At 44.0% G+C, this 19,357-nt stretch overlaps 1 protein-coding gene across 1 annotated transcript in view; it reads left to right on the plus strand.

The window, feature by feature from the left end:
* Positions 1 to 407: 407 nt before the first annotated feature.
* The window catches only part of LOC141147984 (uncharacterized), a gene marked incomplete at its 3' end in the record, with an annotated part of 183,235 nt that continues 164,285 nt past the window's right edge, over positions 408 to 19,357 (plus strand). The window contains 3 exon segments of the mRNA XM_073635139.1: positions 408 to 438; positions 4,617 to 4,937; positions 17,606 to 17,905. Coding sequence (XP_073491240.1) covers positions 408 to 438; positions 4,617 to 4,937; positions 17,606 to 17,905 — 652 coding nt within the window.

Genomic DNA, 19,357 nt, shown 5'->3' on the forward strand with positions numbered 1-19,357 from the left:
TTGGGAAGAATGGGCAAATGTAATTCATAAGGATAAAGGTTTATTGATAGCTTTGGCTAAGGAACTTCAGAATGCAGAAATATTGTTTAAACATGAACAAGGTAATTTGCAAGAGATATCTCATCAATAGTCAGAACTTTCAGGAAGTAATTGGTGGAAAAAATTCAGTAATAGTGTATCAATTTGGGGAAAAACTTCAATAACCTCAGCAGCAGGAAATATTTTATCACATCCTATAGTTATTCGTTTTATTATTATTATGTTATTCATTATATTCCAGTTATGTTTGATGTTTAGAATGAAAAAATTATATTATCAAATTAGAAATGAAATCAAGAAAGGAGATGATTTATTGCAAAATAAGCTTAAGAGAAAGATGGGTTTTGGTATTGCAAACTCGGTTAGTGATGGAAATATATTTGGAGTTATTGGATCAAGGTCAGTATGAATGGGCCATGTATGCTATGAATGGATAAAATATGATTGTTATTCATATTTCAGAGGGGAATGTTATATTCTTCATATCTAAATTTTAATTGGCTTTATTGAAAAGAATATGCATTTCCATATTTGTGTGAATGATAGGACTTTGAGCTAGTGATTTCCAGATGGCCATTCATTGACTGAAAATGCAGGTCAAGACCCTGTCAGAATTTGATGGATTTTGTAAATAATATATGTTTTGGTTGAATTTTCCTATGTAACCGATACTCTGTTTGATTTATGCGTTTATGTTTTAAGAGGTCTGCTGAAAGCCTCTCACATATATCTGGTTTCATGTTTAAAAGGTTTGGTTCAGTTAAAAACAGATGTTGCTCTTTGCTAGCCCCCGCTCTTAGACGGAGAAAAGGGGAGTGTATGGGAGGGATTTGTGTTTGGGCGCGAATTTGAAAGACTGAGTTCATATAGACACAAGGGTTCCAGTCTTCTTGGGCTGTTACATTTCCTGCCTCCAAGCCAGACACATCTATTCTTTACATACATCTCTTCCAAGCCAGGACACAAGAGGTTAATCGGCCATCTTAAATGAAGTAACACAAAGGAAGCACATGTCTAATGATTTTAAGGACTTTTTCAGATCTTTGAAACAAATGAACTATATTTGAACATTTTTTGCATATATGAAACAACACTAATTCTGAATATGAATGTACTATTTTTGTAAGTATTTTCCAAGTTTATGTGTGTACAATAAAACACACGGTTTTGTTTTAAGCTGACTCAAGCAGAAATAATTCCAAAATTCGTCTCACGAGAATCATCATTATTGAAGGCTTTTTATACAATATTAAGCCATTTATTTCAGAATGACAATTGCACGGTCATACAACACTGTACCCAAATGAAATTTTTATCATTTTTTACCCACAAATAGAGCTTTCTTTTGGTGGTATTGGATCACCTCTGCGGTTTTTATTTTTTGTTAAAAAATGTATAATTTGTTATAAAAAAATTAAAACAGGTAATTTTTCTCCTTTATTGATGTATGCTGATGAGGCTGCACTGATGGGCACTGATAGGCGGCAGTGATGGGCACTGATGGGTGGCAGTGATGGGCACTGATGGGTGGCAATAATGGGCACTGATCTGTTACACTGATAGGCAGCACTGTTAGGTGGCACTGATTGGCACTACTGGTGGGTATTGATAGCTGGCACTTGTGGGCACTGTTAGGTGGCACTTGTGGGCACTGTTAGGTGGCACTTTGGGCACTGTTAGGTGGCACTGTGGGCACTGTTAGGTGACACTGTTAGCTGGCAAAGATGAGGCAGATGTGCCTCTTCCACTTCGGGACCTTTGTCCCTCTCATCTGAGCCGGTGATCGGCTTTTTTTTCTAGTCACGCTATCAGCATGAGTAGAAAAAAAAACGATTACCGATCTTTTGTTTACATCATGTGATCAGTTGTCATTGGCTGACAGCTGATCACATGGTAAGGGGCCGGGACCGGCCCCTTACTCGGATCGGTGATCAGCCGAGTCTCAGTGACTCGGTGATCACAGCGCGCTCGGCGCGCACCCTGCAGGGCGCGCGCAGGGCGCATGCACAGGGGAGGCCATTATATGACGGCCTCCCGGGAATTCAGGTCCGCGCTGTGGCTGTCATTCAGCCATAGCACGGATGGCAAGTGGTTAAAGGAGCATTAACCAAAAAAAAGGTTAATCAAATCCACAAGAGCTTTATTTTACCACTACTATTCCTTTATATTTGCTTTTAAAATGTACAAATGCAGCAATTTAGAATTTGGATGAAAGGTTTAGCACAGGGAAACACTTTCTGAAAGATAAAAAGTGCATTTTATATACAACTATATAGATCAGACCAAAACGAGGGACAGATAGAGAGTCCCTCTTTGCTCCAAATCAGGGACAGTTGGGAGCTATGGTTATATGAATGTTCAGGATGGTGGGAAATGCTGTTATGCTTGATCAGACACATTTTAGTTTTGCAGTCACTCATTTTAAGCTACAGTGGAACCTCGGTTTGCGAGTAACGTGGTTAACGAGCGTTTTGCAAAACAAGCACTGTATTTCTAAAAATCCTAACTTGGTTTACGAGTGTTGTCTCGCAAAACGAGCAGGATTCAGGCCAAAAGCGGTGTGCAGTACCGCTTTTGGCCTGAGGTGGGGGGCGCCGGAGCCGAACAGCTGCGATCGTCGGCGTTCGTAAATGCACGGAAAGGCCGGCTGACCTCGGCAAACCTCGGAAAGGCTTGTGAACGGAGTCTTTCCGAGGTTTGCAGAGGTCAGCCGAAGTGTGCACAGGCCTTTTCGCCCATTTCCGAGGCTCTCTGGCACCCCCCGCCTCTGGCCGCATGCGGTATTGCATCCCATTGAAGTCAATGCGGAACAAATTATTTTCATTTCCATTGACTTCAATGGGAAAACTCGCTTTGATATGCGAGTACTTTGGGATTACGAGCATTCACCTGGAACGGATTATGCTCGTAATCCGAGGTTCCACTGTATAGTTGTTTTTGTCCTACTATCACTGTTTATTAGTATTTCTTTCTTTAACATATATTGTAGTAGGCGTTTTCTTCATGTGTGGCTTGCATTGACATCAGTGTGAACGGGGGCTAGAAGTGGAAAAATACAGTTTAAAAATGCATCCTGTACTAAATGTGAAATAAAGATTTTACACAAATGATAAAAATCCATGTAGACATGACAAAAAAAAAAACAAAACACATTTTGATCAAAGTGACCCATTATACTTTCTGTTTAAGGCTTTCAGTGCAAATTTGTAGTCCAACTTTGATACGACTTTGATGTGACTTATCTATTCTTATCTATATTATAGCGCAAAAAATAAAAACCGCAGAGGTGATCAAATACCACCAAAAGAAAGCTCTATTTGTGGGAAAAAAAGGACGTCAATTTTGTTTGGGTACAGCGTCGCACGACCGCGCAATTTTCAGTTAAAGCGACGCAGTGCCGTATGGCAAAAAATGGCCTGGTCAGGAAGGGGGCAAATTCTTCCAGGGCTGAAGTGGTTAAAAAAATTGCTGTTTATGTTATATACCGGTATATATAACTTTATGATAAATATTTGAAGCAGTGCTACAAAATTGAACTCAATATTGTAAAAACACAAAAAAGACATAAAAATAAGTGTCCATAAGAGCTCATTCACAAGGGCTAAAAAGGAAAAATATATGTGCAGCAAGAAAGTCCAAAGGAAACAAATTATCCACGATTCACTTGCTCCACCAGTGTCCCCGCAATCACAATTCGTAGTGCTTCCACCACCAGGTGACACCAACTATTAAAGCCTCCTGTGAACCATCATATAGTATGGTCAAATGCGCGGGTTACATCTCCTTATGAAAGGAGACTCCAAAGCGCTTCGTTATCACACACGCTTGCTGACCGGCGGTTGAGTTTGGTGCAGCCACACAACCTGCTGCTTTTTGGAAAATCAATTATATTGTTATATATCTGTTTTTATTGCTATATGCAAGCTTTTTTTATACCTATTGCCAAGGATTTGCTTAGTGTGATTCCCTTTGCAAGATTTAGTGGTTATTTTTTGAATAAATGTTTTTCATGGGTTACACTATGGGCGTATATGCTTTTTATTTTTCATCCTTTTGATGAACCAACTGGGTCACGTTTGGCGCTTTGGAGTCTCCCTTCATAAGGAGATGTAACCCGCGCATTTGACCACACTATATGGTCCACAGGATCCGGTAAGAGGCTTTAATGCTTGGTGTCACCTGGTGGTGGAAGCACTACAAATTGGAATTGTTGGGACACTGGTGGACAAGTGAATCATGGATAATTTGTTTCCTTTGGACTTTCTTGTTTCACATATATTTTTCCTTTTTAGCCCTTGTCAATGGGCTCTTATAGACATTATGTACATATTTGGTGTGATTTCTTTATACACGTTTTTTCACCTAATAAGTTTGATGTCATTATATTGATTTTATTTTTGTGTTTTCACAATATTGAGTTAATTTTTTTTGTACTGCTTCATATATTTATCACAATTCTTGTATCTAGTGTCACAGATTGCTTAAGCGGCTGCTCATTTGTAATTTATATGTTTTAACGTGGATATCCTATATGATTTTTTGATGTATAACTACCGTATATATTTTATTATCTGCAGGTTGGGCATTGAAGTTGTCTGCCCAGAAAGCCATGATGGGGAAAGATGTGAACATTTCCTGCTCCTTCACAGTCAAGAGCCCTCCTATTGATCGCAAAGATCTCTTAATAATTTGGTACTTCCAGGGAAAGGAAATATTAAGTGTTCAGAATACAGCAGTGAAATCTACAGATCCTCGTGTGTCCTATTCAAGCCCGGCAGAGGATGGAATCGCTGATCTGTTGATATCAAACATCAATATAACAGATAGAGGGATCTATAAGTGCTCCATACTGTACAGGTCAGAGACAGAAGAGAAGGAGATCCGACTAGATGTACAAGGTACGCAGTTTAATATAGTCTAGAACATACTTTTTGGCTGATATATCTTAAAGTTTCATCAAATAAATATTGCCCAGCTCAGGCTTAAACTTTTCTTTATTATGTATAGCAGAGGGTAAGGTTAGAACCTCCATTGCGGTTTTATTGTTGTTCCCTATTAGGAGGATCAAACTTCTCTTCCTGTCTTATGCCCTGTACACACGACCGGTTTTGCCGTCGGAATAAACTCTGAAGGTTTTTCCGACGGAGTTCTGACGGAATTCCGCTCAAGCTGTCTGACTGGCCAGAACAAGGTGACGTACCCCACGTACGACGGGACTAGAAAAAGGAAGTTCAATAGCCAGTGCGCCACCCTTTGGGCTCGTTCTGCTAATCTCGTGTTTATCTCGTGTTAGTAGAAGTTTGTTAGCTCTACCAGACCGATCGCTTCCGTCTCGTACTTGCTTCAGAGCATGCGTCGTTTTTGGTACCTCGGAACAGCATACAGACGAGTGTTTTTTCCGATAGTAATTAGTTCCGTCTGAAAAATTTAGAACATGTTCTCTATCTAGGTCCGTCTGAATTTTCGACTGAAAAAGTCCGATGAGGCATATACACGATCAGAATATACGATGCAAAAGCTCACATCGGACTCTTTCTGTCGGAAATTCCGCTCGTGTGTACGCGGCATAAGCCCTCCTTCACATTGAAGCAATTTAACAGGTCAAATTGCATGACAAGCTGCAGCCTATTTCCGGCAATGGCATTGTTCCAATCGGTGCGAAACTGACTTTGCAGGGTTGTACCAATTTGCAAAGGTAGTCCCTGCACTACTTTTGCCGATATCGGGTGGGACTTCGATAGACATCTGTGCATAAGGCCGCACAGATGTCTTTCAAGTCACTCCCGAAGTCACGGCTTTGAAATTGTGCATTTTCCGATGAAGTTGCACCATTTCTGTCATGGTTATGCAATAATTTTCTCTGTCAGCTTACCTGTCTCCATGTGTTCATCTCTAAAGACCAGCTGCCTCTCACCTGACTGGTTTTAAAACCTCTCCTCTAAGCATAGCCCCACCCCAGGCCCTATCAGGAAACCCTATATTAACCTGTGCACTGCAAGCCAGCAGTGCTGATCAACCATTGTGTGTTAGCCTCCGTGTGTACTTGCTGTGTTTCCTACATCTAATTCCTGTTACTGACTTTGACCTGTTCTCCACTCTCCCTGTCTGCTTGTTACCCTGACCTTTGGCGTGTTATGTTTATGCTTGTCTGCTAGTCGCCCTGCCCTTTGGCTTACCCCTTACTTTCCTGTCGTTCCAGCCTGCTGCCTCCTTCCTCTTCTCCTGTAGTCTACGGTGAGCGTGATCTGTGAGACCCTGGGGGCCGCGACCTGGAGCCAGACTCCAGCTCAGTCCATTCTCACCACTAGAGGCTCTGGTGAACACCCGCTGGCTCTTAGACTCCGCACCCTGGGGAATCTATGCTCTAGCTCCCACTGGAATCCATGTTAGTTATCTTGTAGACCTGCTTCCTGAACCTTCCAGGGTTCAATCCGCAGCAGTCACTCCTAGGGTCCACTACCTTAGCGGTGCACTTCTGACTCCTACAGAGTGCATCTGTCACCTGGTCCCAGGTGACCTGACAGTTTGATCAGCCATGGAGCCGGCTGATGTGCCGCTACCCGCAGATGATCCGTTGCAGGGCTTAGTTCGCAGACTTGAGACCCAGGAATCGCATCAGACCCAAGTGATGCGATTCCTTCAGGATTTGGCATCCCGTTTTGAACAGGTTCAGGCCTCTTTAGGACCCCCGTTTCAACAACCTCAACCGCTATCTGCTGCTGCACCTATCGCACCAGTCACAGCCACACATTCATTACAACTGCCAGCTCCAGCCCGTTTCTCTGGAGACTCCAAGGCTTGCAGGGGGTTCCTTAGCCAGTGCACGATTCATTTTGAACTTCAGCCCCAAAACTTCCTGTCTGATCGGGCAAAAGTAGCCTATATTATATCCCTCGCTAGCTTGAGCTGCCCCTCTGTGGGAACTGAATGATCCAGTGGTTTCTAGCTTGTCTGATTTCTTGAAACTTTTTTTGAATATCTTGGAGGAACCGGGTCGTGTCTCCTCAGCGGCTAGCGCTCTTTTACGTCTCCGTCAAGAGTCCACTTCTGTGGGACAGTATGCTCTTCAGTTCCGTATCCTCACAGCTGAATTGAGCTGGAATAATGAGGCCCTAGTTGCAACCTTTTTACTTGGTCTCTCTGATAGAGTGAAGGATGAATTAGCAGGAAGATCCCTTCCTGCTGATCTGGACGGTGTCATCACCTTGTGTAACCAGATCGATATTCGCTTTCAGGAGAGGGTCCTGGAAAAAAGACGCCAGTACTCCCCGTTCCTTAGGCAGCTTGAGCTCCCAGTCCCTTCTCTTCGATCTGAGGAGCACCCCCTGCCCGCTGAGGAACCTATGCAGCTGGGCTGGACCAAGTTGTCTCCTGAAGAACGCGCTAGGCGCAGAACTCTGAGGCTGTGCCTCTATCGTGGGGCCAAAGGTCATTTTCTTGACACTTGTTCTCTTCGCTTGGAAAAATGATCGGGGCTAATACATCTGGAAGGTGGAGTATCACCTTCACCTTCTCGTCTTCTTCTTTTGGTGTTCCTTTATGTCGGCGCTTCCCCTCGTTCGGTCTCAGGACATCTGGATTCCAGAGCCGCTGGCAATTTCATGGATTGGGAAACTGCATCTTCCACGAGACTTACCCTTTTGCCCCTTTCAACGCCATTGGTGGTCTTGGCGATTGATGGCACTGTTCTCCCAGGGGGTCCTATCCACTTCCAGACCCTCCCTGTTAAGATGTCGGTAAGGACACTCCACCAGGAGTGGATATCCTTCCTTGTCTAATACAAAAAAGACAAAACAAAAATTCCCCAGGGGGTTTTTTAGGCAGCAATACATTGAATATTATTATAACAATAAACTAAATCAAGTTCATAAGGAATTCGAATGTACAACAAATTTATTATAAAATACAGACTCTGGTTCACGTGTAACAAACATCGACATAAAACATCAACCATGGCTAAAAAGGGCCCCCAGATGAATGGTGTATCATCAAATTATTATCCACATGAATACCCCGATGCATTTCGACCCATTGGTCTTCTTCAGGGGGATTTAGATTCTAGGGAAATATATCACAATTAGAGTTTGAACTTGAAACTTTAGTCAATATGTCAGACATTTACACAGCATTTGGCGTTAATAAATAACTGTATTACATCGTATCTATGGAGGTATATTTACCATTGAGTGGATGATATGGTGGAGATGCACCACACGAACCAGATTGTTTAAAAACATGAAGGCCCAGAGATCCCAGAGACCACACATATCCCTCCGTGCCCCACAGGCACATCTGCAGTCCATCGGACTTACAAGGGGCCACACACTGGGACGAGGGAGAGGACGGGGGCGAGGCACCTGCCATTGTATATGAAAGGACTTTGTTACAAACCTTAGTAATTATATTCTAAAAGTATCTAAAAGTATCTAGTGCCGTAGGGCAATAGCTGATTAGCCCTCACCGAGGTAGTTGTTTGTATATATATGTATATATCTTGTTAGTAGGACCTATTACTTTAAAGTATGTAATTTATTGATAATATAATGATTGTGAGATGCAAATGAGTAAAAGGGGTATGATGGGTGATAAAAATAAATTAGGAGTATTAAGTCCAATTGGATCATGAGTGGAAAAAGTGAATGTGCTGGTAGTGCCGTGGTGACAGTAATGGATGTGGGATGATCGTGTGGGAATGCACTGTGGAGCGTACAGTGAAAAACCAAATGGTGTAAAAAATTAAAACAAACCAAACTGTGATAAAAACTAAAAATGTGTATGGGTACCAGTGAACGGAAAAAGCCATGTCTCAATTATTGAGTTAGATACCATGAGTGTATGGGGTGAGTGTAAAAATTGAAATGTGAGCATGTGTGTAAATGGTGATGGCAGAGGTGAAACAGGTATGCTAAGTAAGCATGCCTGAAGCCAAAAAGTAGTGGGTTAGTGATAGTACTATTAATAATAATGAAATCAATATCACCTGTAGTAAGTATACCAAGCATAGCATTTACCTAGTGCTAGATACTTCTCAGTAGAGTGGCAGCTTTCCGGAGGTACAACTAAGGATCAACCAGGAACTGCCAATTTATACAATCTCAGGGGGCTATCCTACGACTTCCAGGTGGTAAGCTCCTCCCCGACACACCAACCCCCACACGTCCACGCCGCCGACTGGCGGCGTCTGTGTGGCCCCCTCGGCGTTCCGGAAGGCGGATGCCCCGGCAGTCGCTGTCACCCCCGACGCAATTGCGTGACGCCACGCGCGTGCGCGAGAGAACCCGCACACACGTGATGTCACTGACAGTACGGCGGTAATCACGGAACGCCGCCGGCACGGGAGAAGCTCCCCACGGCTGCTCTTAAACAAGAGCCTTGTCGTGGAGACCACAAGGGGGAGAATCGCACAAGTGTAATGCGTCTCCCCCCCACGTGCCGGGAAGTCAGATAGAGATAGGAATGCCACCCCGGGACACGAAGCGGACACAGCAGCTGTGTAAATGTCTGACATATTGACTAAAGTTTCAAGTTCAAACTCTAATTGTGATATATTTCCCTAGAATCTAAATCCCCCTGAAGAAGACCAATGGGTCGAAATGCATCTGGGTATTCATGTGGATAATAATTTGATGATACGCCATTCATCTGGGGGCCCTTTTTAGCCATGGTTGATGTTTTATGCCGATGTTTGTTACACGTGAACCAGAGTCTGTATTTTATAATAAATTTGTTGTACATTCGAATTCTTTATGAACTTGATTTATTTTATTGTTATAATAATATTCAATGTATTGCTGCCTAAAAAACCCCCTGGGGAATTTTTGTTTTGTCTTTTTTGTATTATACTTTTGGGTTGTGCAGCCTTGGGTGCTCTCGCATATGTGTTTTCTCCATTGTATCCTTCCTTGTCTTACCTAAAGCTTCATCTCCTATCATATTAGGTCTTCCTTGGTTACGGTTCCATTCTCCACACATTGACTGGACTGCTGAACGGATCCTGGCTTGGGGTTCCTCCTGTTCCTCTTCCTGCCTACTCAAGGTTACCCCAAAAGAGAAACTTCCTGTTGCCACCATCCCAGTATCTTCTGCTCTTCCCGCTGCATATTGCGATTTCTGGAATGTCTCCTGCAATAGTTGGGCTAAGGCACTCTCTGGGTCATGTGGCACTCTGGATGAGGAGCCCACCTGTGAACTTGAGCCGATCATTCACTCCAGTTTGCATGGTCATTTACCTTTGCCTGTTCCTGGACCCCCTTGGATGCACACCCAGGCTGACTCGTCTACCAGTTCCACAGTCGCTACGCCCTGTGATTCGATTCTGGTGGTCGCTGCACCTGGCAATGCTGTTCAGTCAGCCTCTGCACCAGTTCAGCCTATGCCCAGTGAAGCTATCCAGCTTGACTTCTGTGACACATCACTTTATAACCAACCTGGTCTCAGGGATCCACTGACTTCTGCCCAGTCTGATGATCCTATGTTGGATGTCCAGCTCATCTTTAAGGGTCTGGGGGACCCTGCTCAGACTCCTGATGGCCTTCTTATGCCTTTACCTATTCCTAAGAAGCCTTTAGCCCTCAATAAGTCCTCTCGTCCTCTCCCTACCTCGGTTTCGGTCTCTGAGGATAATCTTAAGTATGAGGTTAGTCAAGTTCTCGATTCCCGGCGCTGTAGAGGCATTCTTCAGTACCTCGTACATTGGGAAGGGTTTGGTCCTGAGGAGAGGTCTTGGATCACTGCATCTGAGATCTTTGTGCCTCGTCTGTTGAGGAAGTTTCATCTGGAGTTTCCCTTTAAGCCAGGGCCCAGGCGGGGGGTACTGTCATGGTTATGCAATAGTTTTCTCTGTCAGCTTACCTGTCTCCATGTGTTCATCTCTAAAGACCAGCTGCCTCTCACCTGACTGGTTTTATAACCTCTCCTCTAAGCATGGACCCACCTCAGCCTCTATCAGGGAACCCTATATTAACCTGTGCACTACAAGCCAGCAGTGCTGATCAACCATTGTGTGTTAGCCACCATGTGTACTTGCTGTGTTTCCTACGTCTAATTCCTGTTACCAACTTTGGCCTATTCTCGACTCTCCCTGTCTGCTTGTTACCCTGACCTTTGGCGTGTTATGTTTATCCTTGTCTGCTAGTCACCCTGACCTTTGGCTTACCCCTTACTTCCCTGTCGTTCCAGCCTGCTGCCCCCTTCCTCTTCTCCTGTAGTCTACGGTGAGCGTGAGCTGTGAGACCCTGGGGGCCACGACCTGGAGCCAGACTGCAGCGCAGTCCAACCTCACCACTAGAGGCTCTGGTGAACACCCGCTGGCTCTTAGACTCCGCACCCTGGGGAATCTATGCTCTAGCTCCCACTGGGATCCATGTTAGTTATCTTCTAGACCTGCTTCCTGAACCTTCCAGGGTTCAATCCACAGCAGTCAGTCCTAGGGTCCACTACCTTAGCGGTGCACTTCCGACTCCTACAGAGTGCATCTGTCACCTGGTCCCAGGTGAACTGACAATTTCAAAACAATGTTCAGTGTGAACGAGGGCTCAATGACAGAAGGACAATGTTCAATTTGGTCTAGGCTTCAATGACCTCTGGTTTGGAAAGGGTTATTTCTCATGTGCAACAGATAATGAATACTGCTGTCTCAATTGTAATCCAGGCACACCACTTTTTGATACTGTATATATTAACCAAAAAATCCACTTCCTGTCTATAAAAAAAAAACTAAAGGCAAACTTTTTTTTTTCTTTACTTCCTGTCCCATAGCCAAAACAGTAAGTTAGAAGAAGTCCTTCCAAAGTGAGGGATTTTCTCAGTTGTCACCAGGGTCACAAGCACTAGTGTCCCCATTGAAAGATGCCACCTATATTCCTTTTCTTGTGACAACCCAAAATTTGGATTTTCCTTTATTTTCAATCTTTGTTATAGCAATAAACAGGACAAATAGAGAAGGTGAATCTCCCTAAGGCCCCTTTCACACGAAGGGTCTGATCAGGTCCACCTGTTAGTTTTTCAGGCCAACCTTATTGGACCCTCCATTCACCCCTATGGACTAGCGGGTGTAGTCACACACCTACTTCCTTTGCAATCCAGTCCGCTAAAAAAACGGAAGGCGGTCTGCCCATCTCCATCTAGGTGCATCAGATCAGAGGGTAGATACATGAAAACAGACAGTGGAGTCCATTTACACCCAGTTACCCACAAAGCAGAAGGGGCTCTGTCCATGTCCGCTCTGCCCCATGTAAAAAAGGAACAGACAGCAGTCAAAATCTGATATATGTTCTATTCTTTGCACTCTGTCCAAAACTTAAAAAAATGTTTGGCTTTAGTTATACATTAAATCAAACCTGTGCTAGGAAAAATACCAAAACTTATAGTCACACAGGTAACTCAGTCATATTAATCTGATCACCATGCAATGCGTCAAGGCAGATGTTGATTGTTCAAAAACAAAATGAGAGGTGTGAAACTTTGAGGAACCTCCCTGTTCTATTTCATTAATCCAATTATTGTTGTTTCACGTGGTGTGGAGTGGCTACTAGATGTTTGAGTTACATGACTGAAGGTGTGAATTGTCAAATTGCCAGGGTAGGGTTATATAAATGGCATTATGTGAGGGTGACAGATGGTGTCAAAGGCCCCCAACCCTGCTCAGAGATGGTTGCGCAAGTTTGATGTAGATGGCTTGTTTCATGTTGCTTCAGAACAGTTGTCCTCTTTGTCCAAAATGTGCACCTCACTGTGCTTAAAAGAATATTCCTGATCTACCTATAAATCATGGGGTATGTTCCCAACCACCATAAGAGCTGAGAAAGCCATCTGGATGAGAGGTGAAACACCTCTGACATTACTAAATAAATACAGCTGAATGTGAATGTAACGACACCTCGAGTACGAAAGGGGTTAAAGTCGTTTAAGACATTCCATTTCCAAACACGAAGGCAGCTACAGAACACTTCAATCAGCCGAATAAGGAACCCATACTAATAATTCTCCCCCCAAATACGAGACAAAGCTCTGTCTTGAGGTTCAAGCAGGAATCAACTCATTTATTTTCACACATGGACACAACAGATAAAATAACTCAGAGACTCTTTGCCCCCACCCTTGGAAAAGAGGGCGGGTTAAACCGTCCAATGACAATAGACACACAGGTCAGGTGTGTTCAAACTTCTCATCTGTACACAGTCTTATCAGCAGGGGGCTGCTGGAGGAATCCCCCCTCCCTCCATAAAGATACACATCCTGTGATCCAAGGCAGACAGACACAATAGAACATTGGAATACAGCCCCACCCAAAACTAGCACAGCAAACAGTACACAGCAGCATGAGACAACACACAATATATACACACAACATTGTGAAGCAGTCACTATCTATAATATGGCACATAAGGGGTTTCCAGAGTTTTGTGTTTTGGTGGGACATGGACTTGAATCCAAAGTAATATCACTTCCAGGGTCCCCAGGCATACAGCTCACAACAAACACAGTTCCCCCAAATGCCAGGGCCCATAATCGGTCGGCAAGAGGCTGGCATTCAGTCCCCTCCAAAAGCTTCTGTCCCGGCTAGGTCTGTCACATTTCTCCCCTTTCGGCAGGAGACCAACACAGGAGGAGACCCCAGACGGGTTGACTCCGCAGTTAGTCCATAGTTCCAGTCCCCCAATGCCGGTATCCACACAGTACCCCAAATAAATTGTCCCACACAGAGCATTACTTACCCAGCCAACCTCTGCCTCTCTCAGAGAACACGCCCGCCACTGGGGAGAGGCCTGGACTGGCCCTTCTCCCTGGAGTCTTTTCAGCCGCTGGACAGAAGACAGGGTCACTGGGCTCACTCCGTCATGCCTTTGGGGATCTGGGCCGACCGCCCAGCATCCCTGGGGTATACAAGTGAAGACTGAAGTCCCATCCACCCCCGGTAGGCAAACATCCCCCAGTGCTTGCAAAGCATGGCTGACATCCTCCTGTCCCGTGCTGCACCAATCCTTGGAGTTGTGTCAGTGAAGACCAAAGTCCCCTCCACCACCACAGGAACTCCTTCTTCTGTTAGGTGAGGGCAGAGGCTAGCAGCACTCTGCTCTGTTGCCAGCCCTTCTGCTGGGTTGCTGTGAGTGGAGACCGCAGTCCCATCCACCGATATCAGCTCAAGCTGCAGTTGTGAGGTGCAGATTGCATTCTCTTCTTGGGTCCTGATCAGCTGCTCGGGAGTAACCACCACCTCCTCACCCTGTGCCTCCAGAACTGCCACAGGTGTGGGGCAGAGGTCTTGGACCCACGGTCCAGTTGTCAGCGCTTCAGCTGCATAAGTTTCTGGTAACTCCACCGATGCTGCTGGCAGCAAATCCCATGTCTCTGTCAGTATTGTGGGAGAAAGGCCAACTGCCTCTTCACTCCGGGAGGCTGAAGCTGCTGTTGGTGTTGGGCAGAGGTTAGCAGAGCTCTGCCCTGTTGTCAGCACTTCAGCTTTGGAGACGGCAATCTCCGGAGTTTTCATTGCCGATTCTCTGGCATGCTGCTGAACGCATTCTAGCAGTTTTCTGTATGCCCTTTCGAGGTGCTGTTCCTTCCTTAGCAAATAGTCTAGATCAGGTTTAAGCTCTGAGACCCCTGCAAGACCGAGCATAGCCTCTCTGTATTCTCGCAGGTCTTCAAGGGTAGGTTCCCCTTCATCGCCAAACACAAAACAATCTGAAAGGCTCTCCCACAGCAATCCAGGGCCACCAAAGTCATATCCCTCCGGAGAGCATTCTGTTCTCTCCCCTAAATATCCCTGCTCTGCGTGCCATTGCAGAGCCCGATACCAATTTTCCAGCTCTATTTCCCGCTGGACCAGCCTGTCACCCATTGCTCCTGGGGCCGCTCTCCCAGGAATTGCATCCGTAACTCCTGTTGTTCACTGGCCTGCTGCTCTGGGGTTGGAAAGCACTTGCCCTGTTGCATTCCAGCAACCTGGAGGGCTCTAATCCAGTGTCTTACCCGAATCTTCTGCCTGAGCTCCAGATATTCATCCGCAGACACAGTCCTGAGGATTGCTGAAAGGACGATCCGCAGCAGCCCCGCAAACCCTGACGCCAGATCCATATTTCCGCTGGGGTGACTGAAGTCTGCCATGCCAATCTTGGATCCAGGTGGAGGTTTGGACGTCCTCTTGTAGCTGTCCTTCTGGGCTGTGGGAATCATTCCACTGCTTGCCACCAGTTGTAACGACACCCCGAGTACGAAAGGGGTTAAAGTCATTTAAGACATTCCATTTCCGGACACAAAGGCAGCTACAGAACACTTCAGTCCCCTCCAAAAGCCTCTGTCTCGGCTAGGTCTGTCACAGTGAACAACTACTACTAGTTGCACCATGACCTGGATAAATAAGAACCTTCACAATACTTATACGTAACAACTGTAATTTAGGTGGCACATAAGAAACTGGCTTTTAGAATTTGTACAGAGCCGAATTAGGCTTCATGTACATGGCTGCTGGTAAACAGACGTTTAGGAGCAGTTGGGCGTTTTTTCAGCTGCGCCTGAACTCTCCTCTATGTTATCTTATCAGTACATGTGCATACAATGGTTTATAGTCGTTTATATGCAGTTGTGTTTAGAAGCATTTTGTGGAAAGCAAAAAAAAGCGTTCAGGACGAATGTTCAGAGGCATGTGAAGCACCAAACGCCTGTAACAGCTTGTAAACGCGTGTAAACGCAGTAACTCGCATTTAGCCGCGTTTCGTTTATAGGCGTTGTTAATTTTTGACTGGGGGAAAAAAAAGAACGCTTCTAAACGCAAACGTGGCTAAACGTGGCATGTAAACGTGGGAAATAGACGTTTTTAAATGGCGGTTACAATCTGTCACGTTAAATCATTCAGGTGAGGTTGTAAAACATCCCGTGTACATTAAGCTTTAGCGTTACCCGTTTTTTTAACCTCAAAAAATCTGTTTTGTGTTATGCCTATTACACACAATGAGAAAACTGGACGAAAAATACAGCTTTCAAAACAATCATCCGAAAATCTGATCATCAGTACACAGCTTTTGAGAGCCGATCATGACAGTTAATGCAAAATTATCTAAATGATATATCTCTAATGAATAAGACAGTCAGATGCAATCAACCAAACAAGTGAACGGTATGACAGTGAAATAAATGTCCAAAAGTGATTCAATGTCCATCAAGGAAAAAGCTAAACATCATTGTGACTTGAAGTGAAGGATTGTGCAGAGAAATTGTGGATAGATTATCCACCACCAATAATTAAAAGGCTTACCAAAGTCAAACAGGCGTACGCCTCCCATATGGTGTGATTATGAGGAAAGAAGGAAAAAGGGGCACATAGTGTAATTCCATTTAAAAAAGAAAGAGTATTTATTGTATATAAGGAACACTCACATTTGTGGAGATAAAAGAGCGCTTGTATTGTAAAATGTGACGCAGTGGCATCAGCAGAGCCCGTCCCACGTTACATTTTACAATACAAGCGCTTTTTTTATCTCCACAAATGTGAGTGTTCCTTTTAAACAATAAATACATTACATCACTTCCGAAGGTGTATTCTGTCATGTTTTTAACTTTAGTAGCCTATTGGTTTTTGAGATGAGACTAGCATGCAAAAAAAAAAACAAAGGACGTTCATTCTTACGATATTCTCATTGTGTGTACGAGGCTTTACTCTCAATCATCTTGTGTTTTACACAGAATATTTGATCCTTGTTGGGCTTTATAATAACTATTCTTTCTAGGAGCTGACCTGTCTGGTTGACAGAATTCATTTCTACGCTTGAGTTATAACTTACTACTTATTCAGACTGTAATGACGGGGAAAACTGAACTAGGTAATGAGGGCAAATGCAATGTACAGATCCACATGTGGAGAAGAGGACACAGTTGGGGTTGGTTTACCAAAGGCAAATAGACTGTGCACTTTGCAAGTGCTGTTGCTCCAGAAATTAGTAAATGAGGTGAAGCTTCACTTTGCAAATAATACCCAATCACATGCAAGGAAAACAAAAAAACATAATTTTTCCTTGCACATGATTGGATGATGGAAGTCAGCAGAGCTTCTCCTCATTTACTAAGCTCTGAAACGTGCACGGTCTTTTTGCCTTTAGTAAATCAACCCCAGTGTATCAGTGCTGAAAGTGACTCCATCACCATGGGGTCTAAACTAAAGAAATGCCACCCTGTAAATAGAAATGCTCTATACTATTACTTTTTGGTGGTCCGTGTTTTCAAACACTCTACTGCATTGCTGATCCCCAGACTGTATTGGGTGGGTGGAATATCTGTTACTCCGCTATACGCTACCAATTCTCCCCACCTGTAGCTATGTAGGAGCCACCAAGAGAAATGAAAGCACACGATGAGTGAGTTGGTATTGCACTCTCTCGGAAGTGTCAGGTACTTGTAGCAACCATTTTAACACAGGTTGTCATTACTTTTGTTTAGACTCCATAGCAAAAGGTTTACTTTAATCTGCATATACACATAAGCCCACATATATGAAAAAATAATACTGTCTATAAAAAGATTTTAGTCATTTTATTACAATTTATAGGATAACATGATATATATGTTTCAGCTCCTCCACAGATCAACATTACAGACAATGTCATTGTAAAAAATAAAGAGAGTTCCCTACGTAGTGTCATCTCTGGATTCTATCCGGTGGACATCGACATTAAATGGCTCAGAGATGGAGAAATACTGGACAAAGTTATCGTAGAGACACCTCAGAGAGACCCGGATGGGACGTACAGTGTGAGGAGCTCAGTAACAATAACACCCACTGAGGAGGACAGAGAACAGATCTTCTCCTGTAGAGTCCAACACAAGTCTCTTACTGCACCTCTCCAGGAAGACTTCCAGCTGGTGTATGGAGGTAATATACTCTAATATTTACAAAGTGCACATAAAAAGGATGGGACTGAGCAAAAGGGTTTTACAGCCCCTCTGCAATGAAATTAACCAAGTGCCACCTGCCCACAGAACATCTACTGCGGACTGGCGGCACAGCTAGGCTAGGTGATGTACGCATATGTTTTGGCCTTTCTTCCAGATTTGGGGCTCACATGCACGCCCCCTGCTGACCCATGCTGTAAATTGGACACAGCAGGGGTTTGTCAGCAGATTTCAGCCAATAATTTTGGCTGAAACCTGCTGATTGGCTGTAGCCAATCACAGCACAGAGTTCTGTGCTTACAAATATACAGAAAATTGTACACAGACAGTGATCTGGCTTTTTCTTCTCCCTAAAATCAAATCTGACTTCAGGGAGCAAAAGCAGTCATATCTGTGAGTAAAAGCAGCACACATTACACACATTACACTTGTTAGCCACACAGTTAACCCCTTGATTTCCCCTTGACGTTAACCCCTTCCCAGCCAGTGTTATGATTACAGTGCACAGTATTATCACTGTGTTAGTGTCACTAGCGATGTTAGTGTCCCTCCAAGCCAGTGTCTGTTAGTGCCAGATTTTCCGCCACATTATCAAAGTCCCACTATAAGTCTCTGATCACCGCCATTACAGTATAGCATTTATAGCAGCGAAAATTCCAGTATATATACACTAGTTTGTAGATGCTATAACTTTCACGCAAACCAATTAATATACACTTATTGGGATTTTTTTTTTACCAAAGTCATGTAGCAGAATTCATATTGGCCTAAATTTATGAAGAAATTTGATTTTATTAGATATGTTTTATAACAGAAGGTATAAAATATTGTTTGGTCTTTTTTCCGTTTATGTAACGCATTGTAAGCCATCACTCAGTCCGCCCCATGATTTGCACGGGTGCTTGCTATTTTTATGCCGGCTTTTTTACATTGCATTTACGGAGTTTACTTGTTGTGACTCTATTGTTTTAATTAGCAATACATTTTAAAATTCTACTACACCATCGGAGCCCCTCTTTTGTTTTTTATCCACCTCCCTTTGGGATAAGTGGGCTTGTCACCCCCCCCAGGTGGACGAGTTTGTACAAGCTAAGTTGGAGACGCGCACTACACGAGTTGGATCCGGACGTCATCCATCCACAGTCCCTGCAGAGGGCAAAGTCTGCTCGCGTGTGAGACCTCGCCAGAGAGGAGGTCCATCATTGAGGGTAAGGGTCCACCTTTTAACACTGTGGGATTATATGAGAGCTCTTATCTTCACATCTCTCCCTCCCCATATACATGTGCGGTGTCTGACCGGTCGGAACTTGGATGTTTCCTCCTGCTTCTGTGAAGTATCTGTTTGTTTATGGGACTTCTTCTCCTACTGTTCATTATATGAACCATCTTTTCCCGGACAATTTTTTTTCCATCTAAGGACTGTTATTTATCC

This window comes from Aquarana catesbeiana, linkage group LG06 (genome assembly GCF_042186555.1).
Source record: "Aquarana catesbeiana isolate 2022-GZ linkage group LG06, ASM4218655v1, whole genome shotgun sequence".
Classification (NCBI taxonomy): Eukaryota; Metazoa; Chordata; class Amphibia; order Anura; family Ranidae; genus Aquarana; species Aquarana catesbeiana.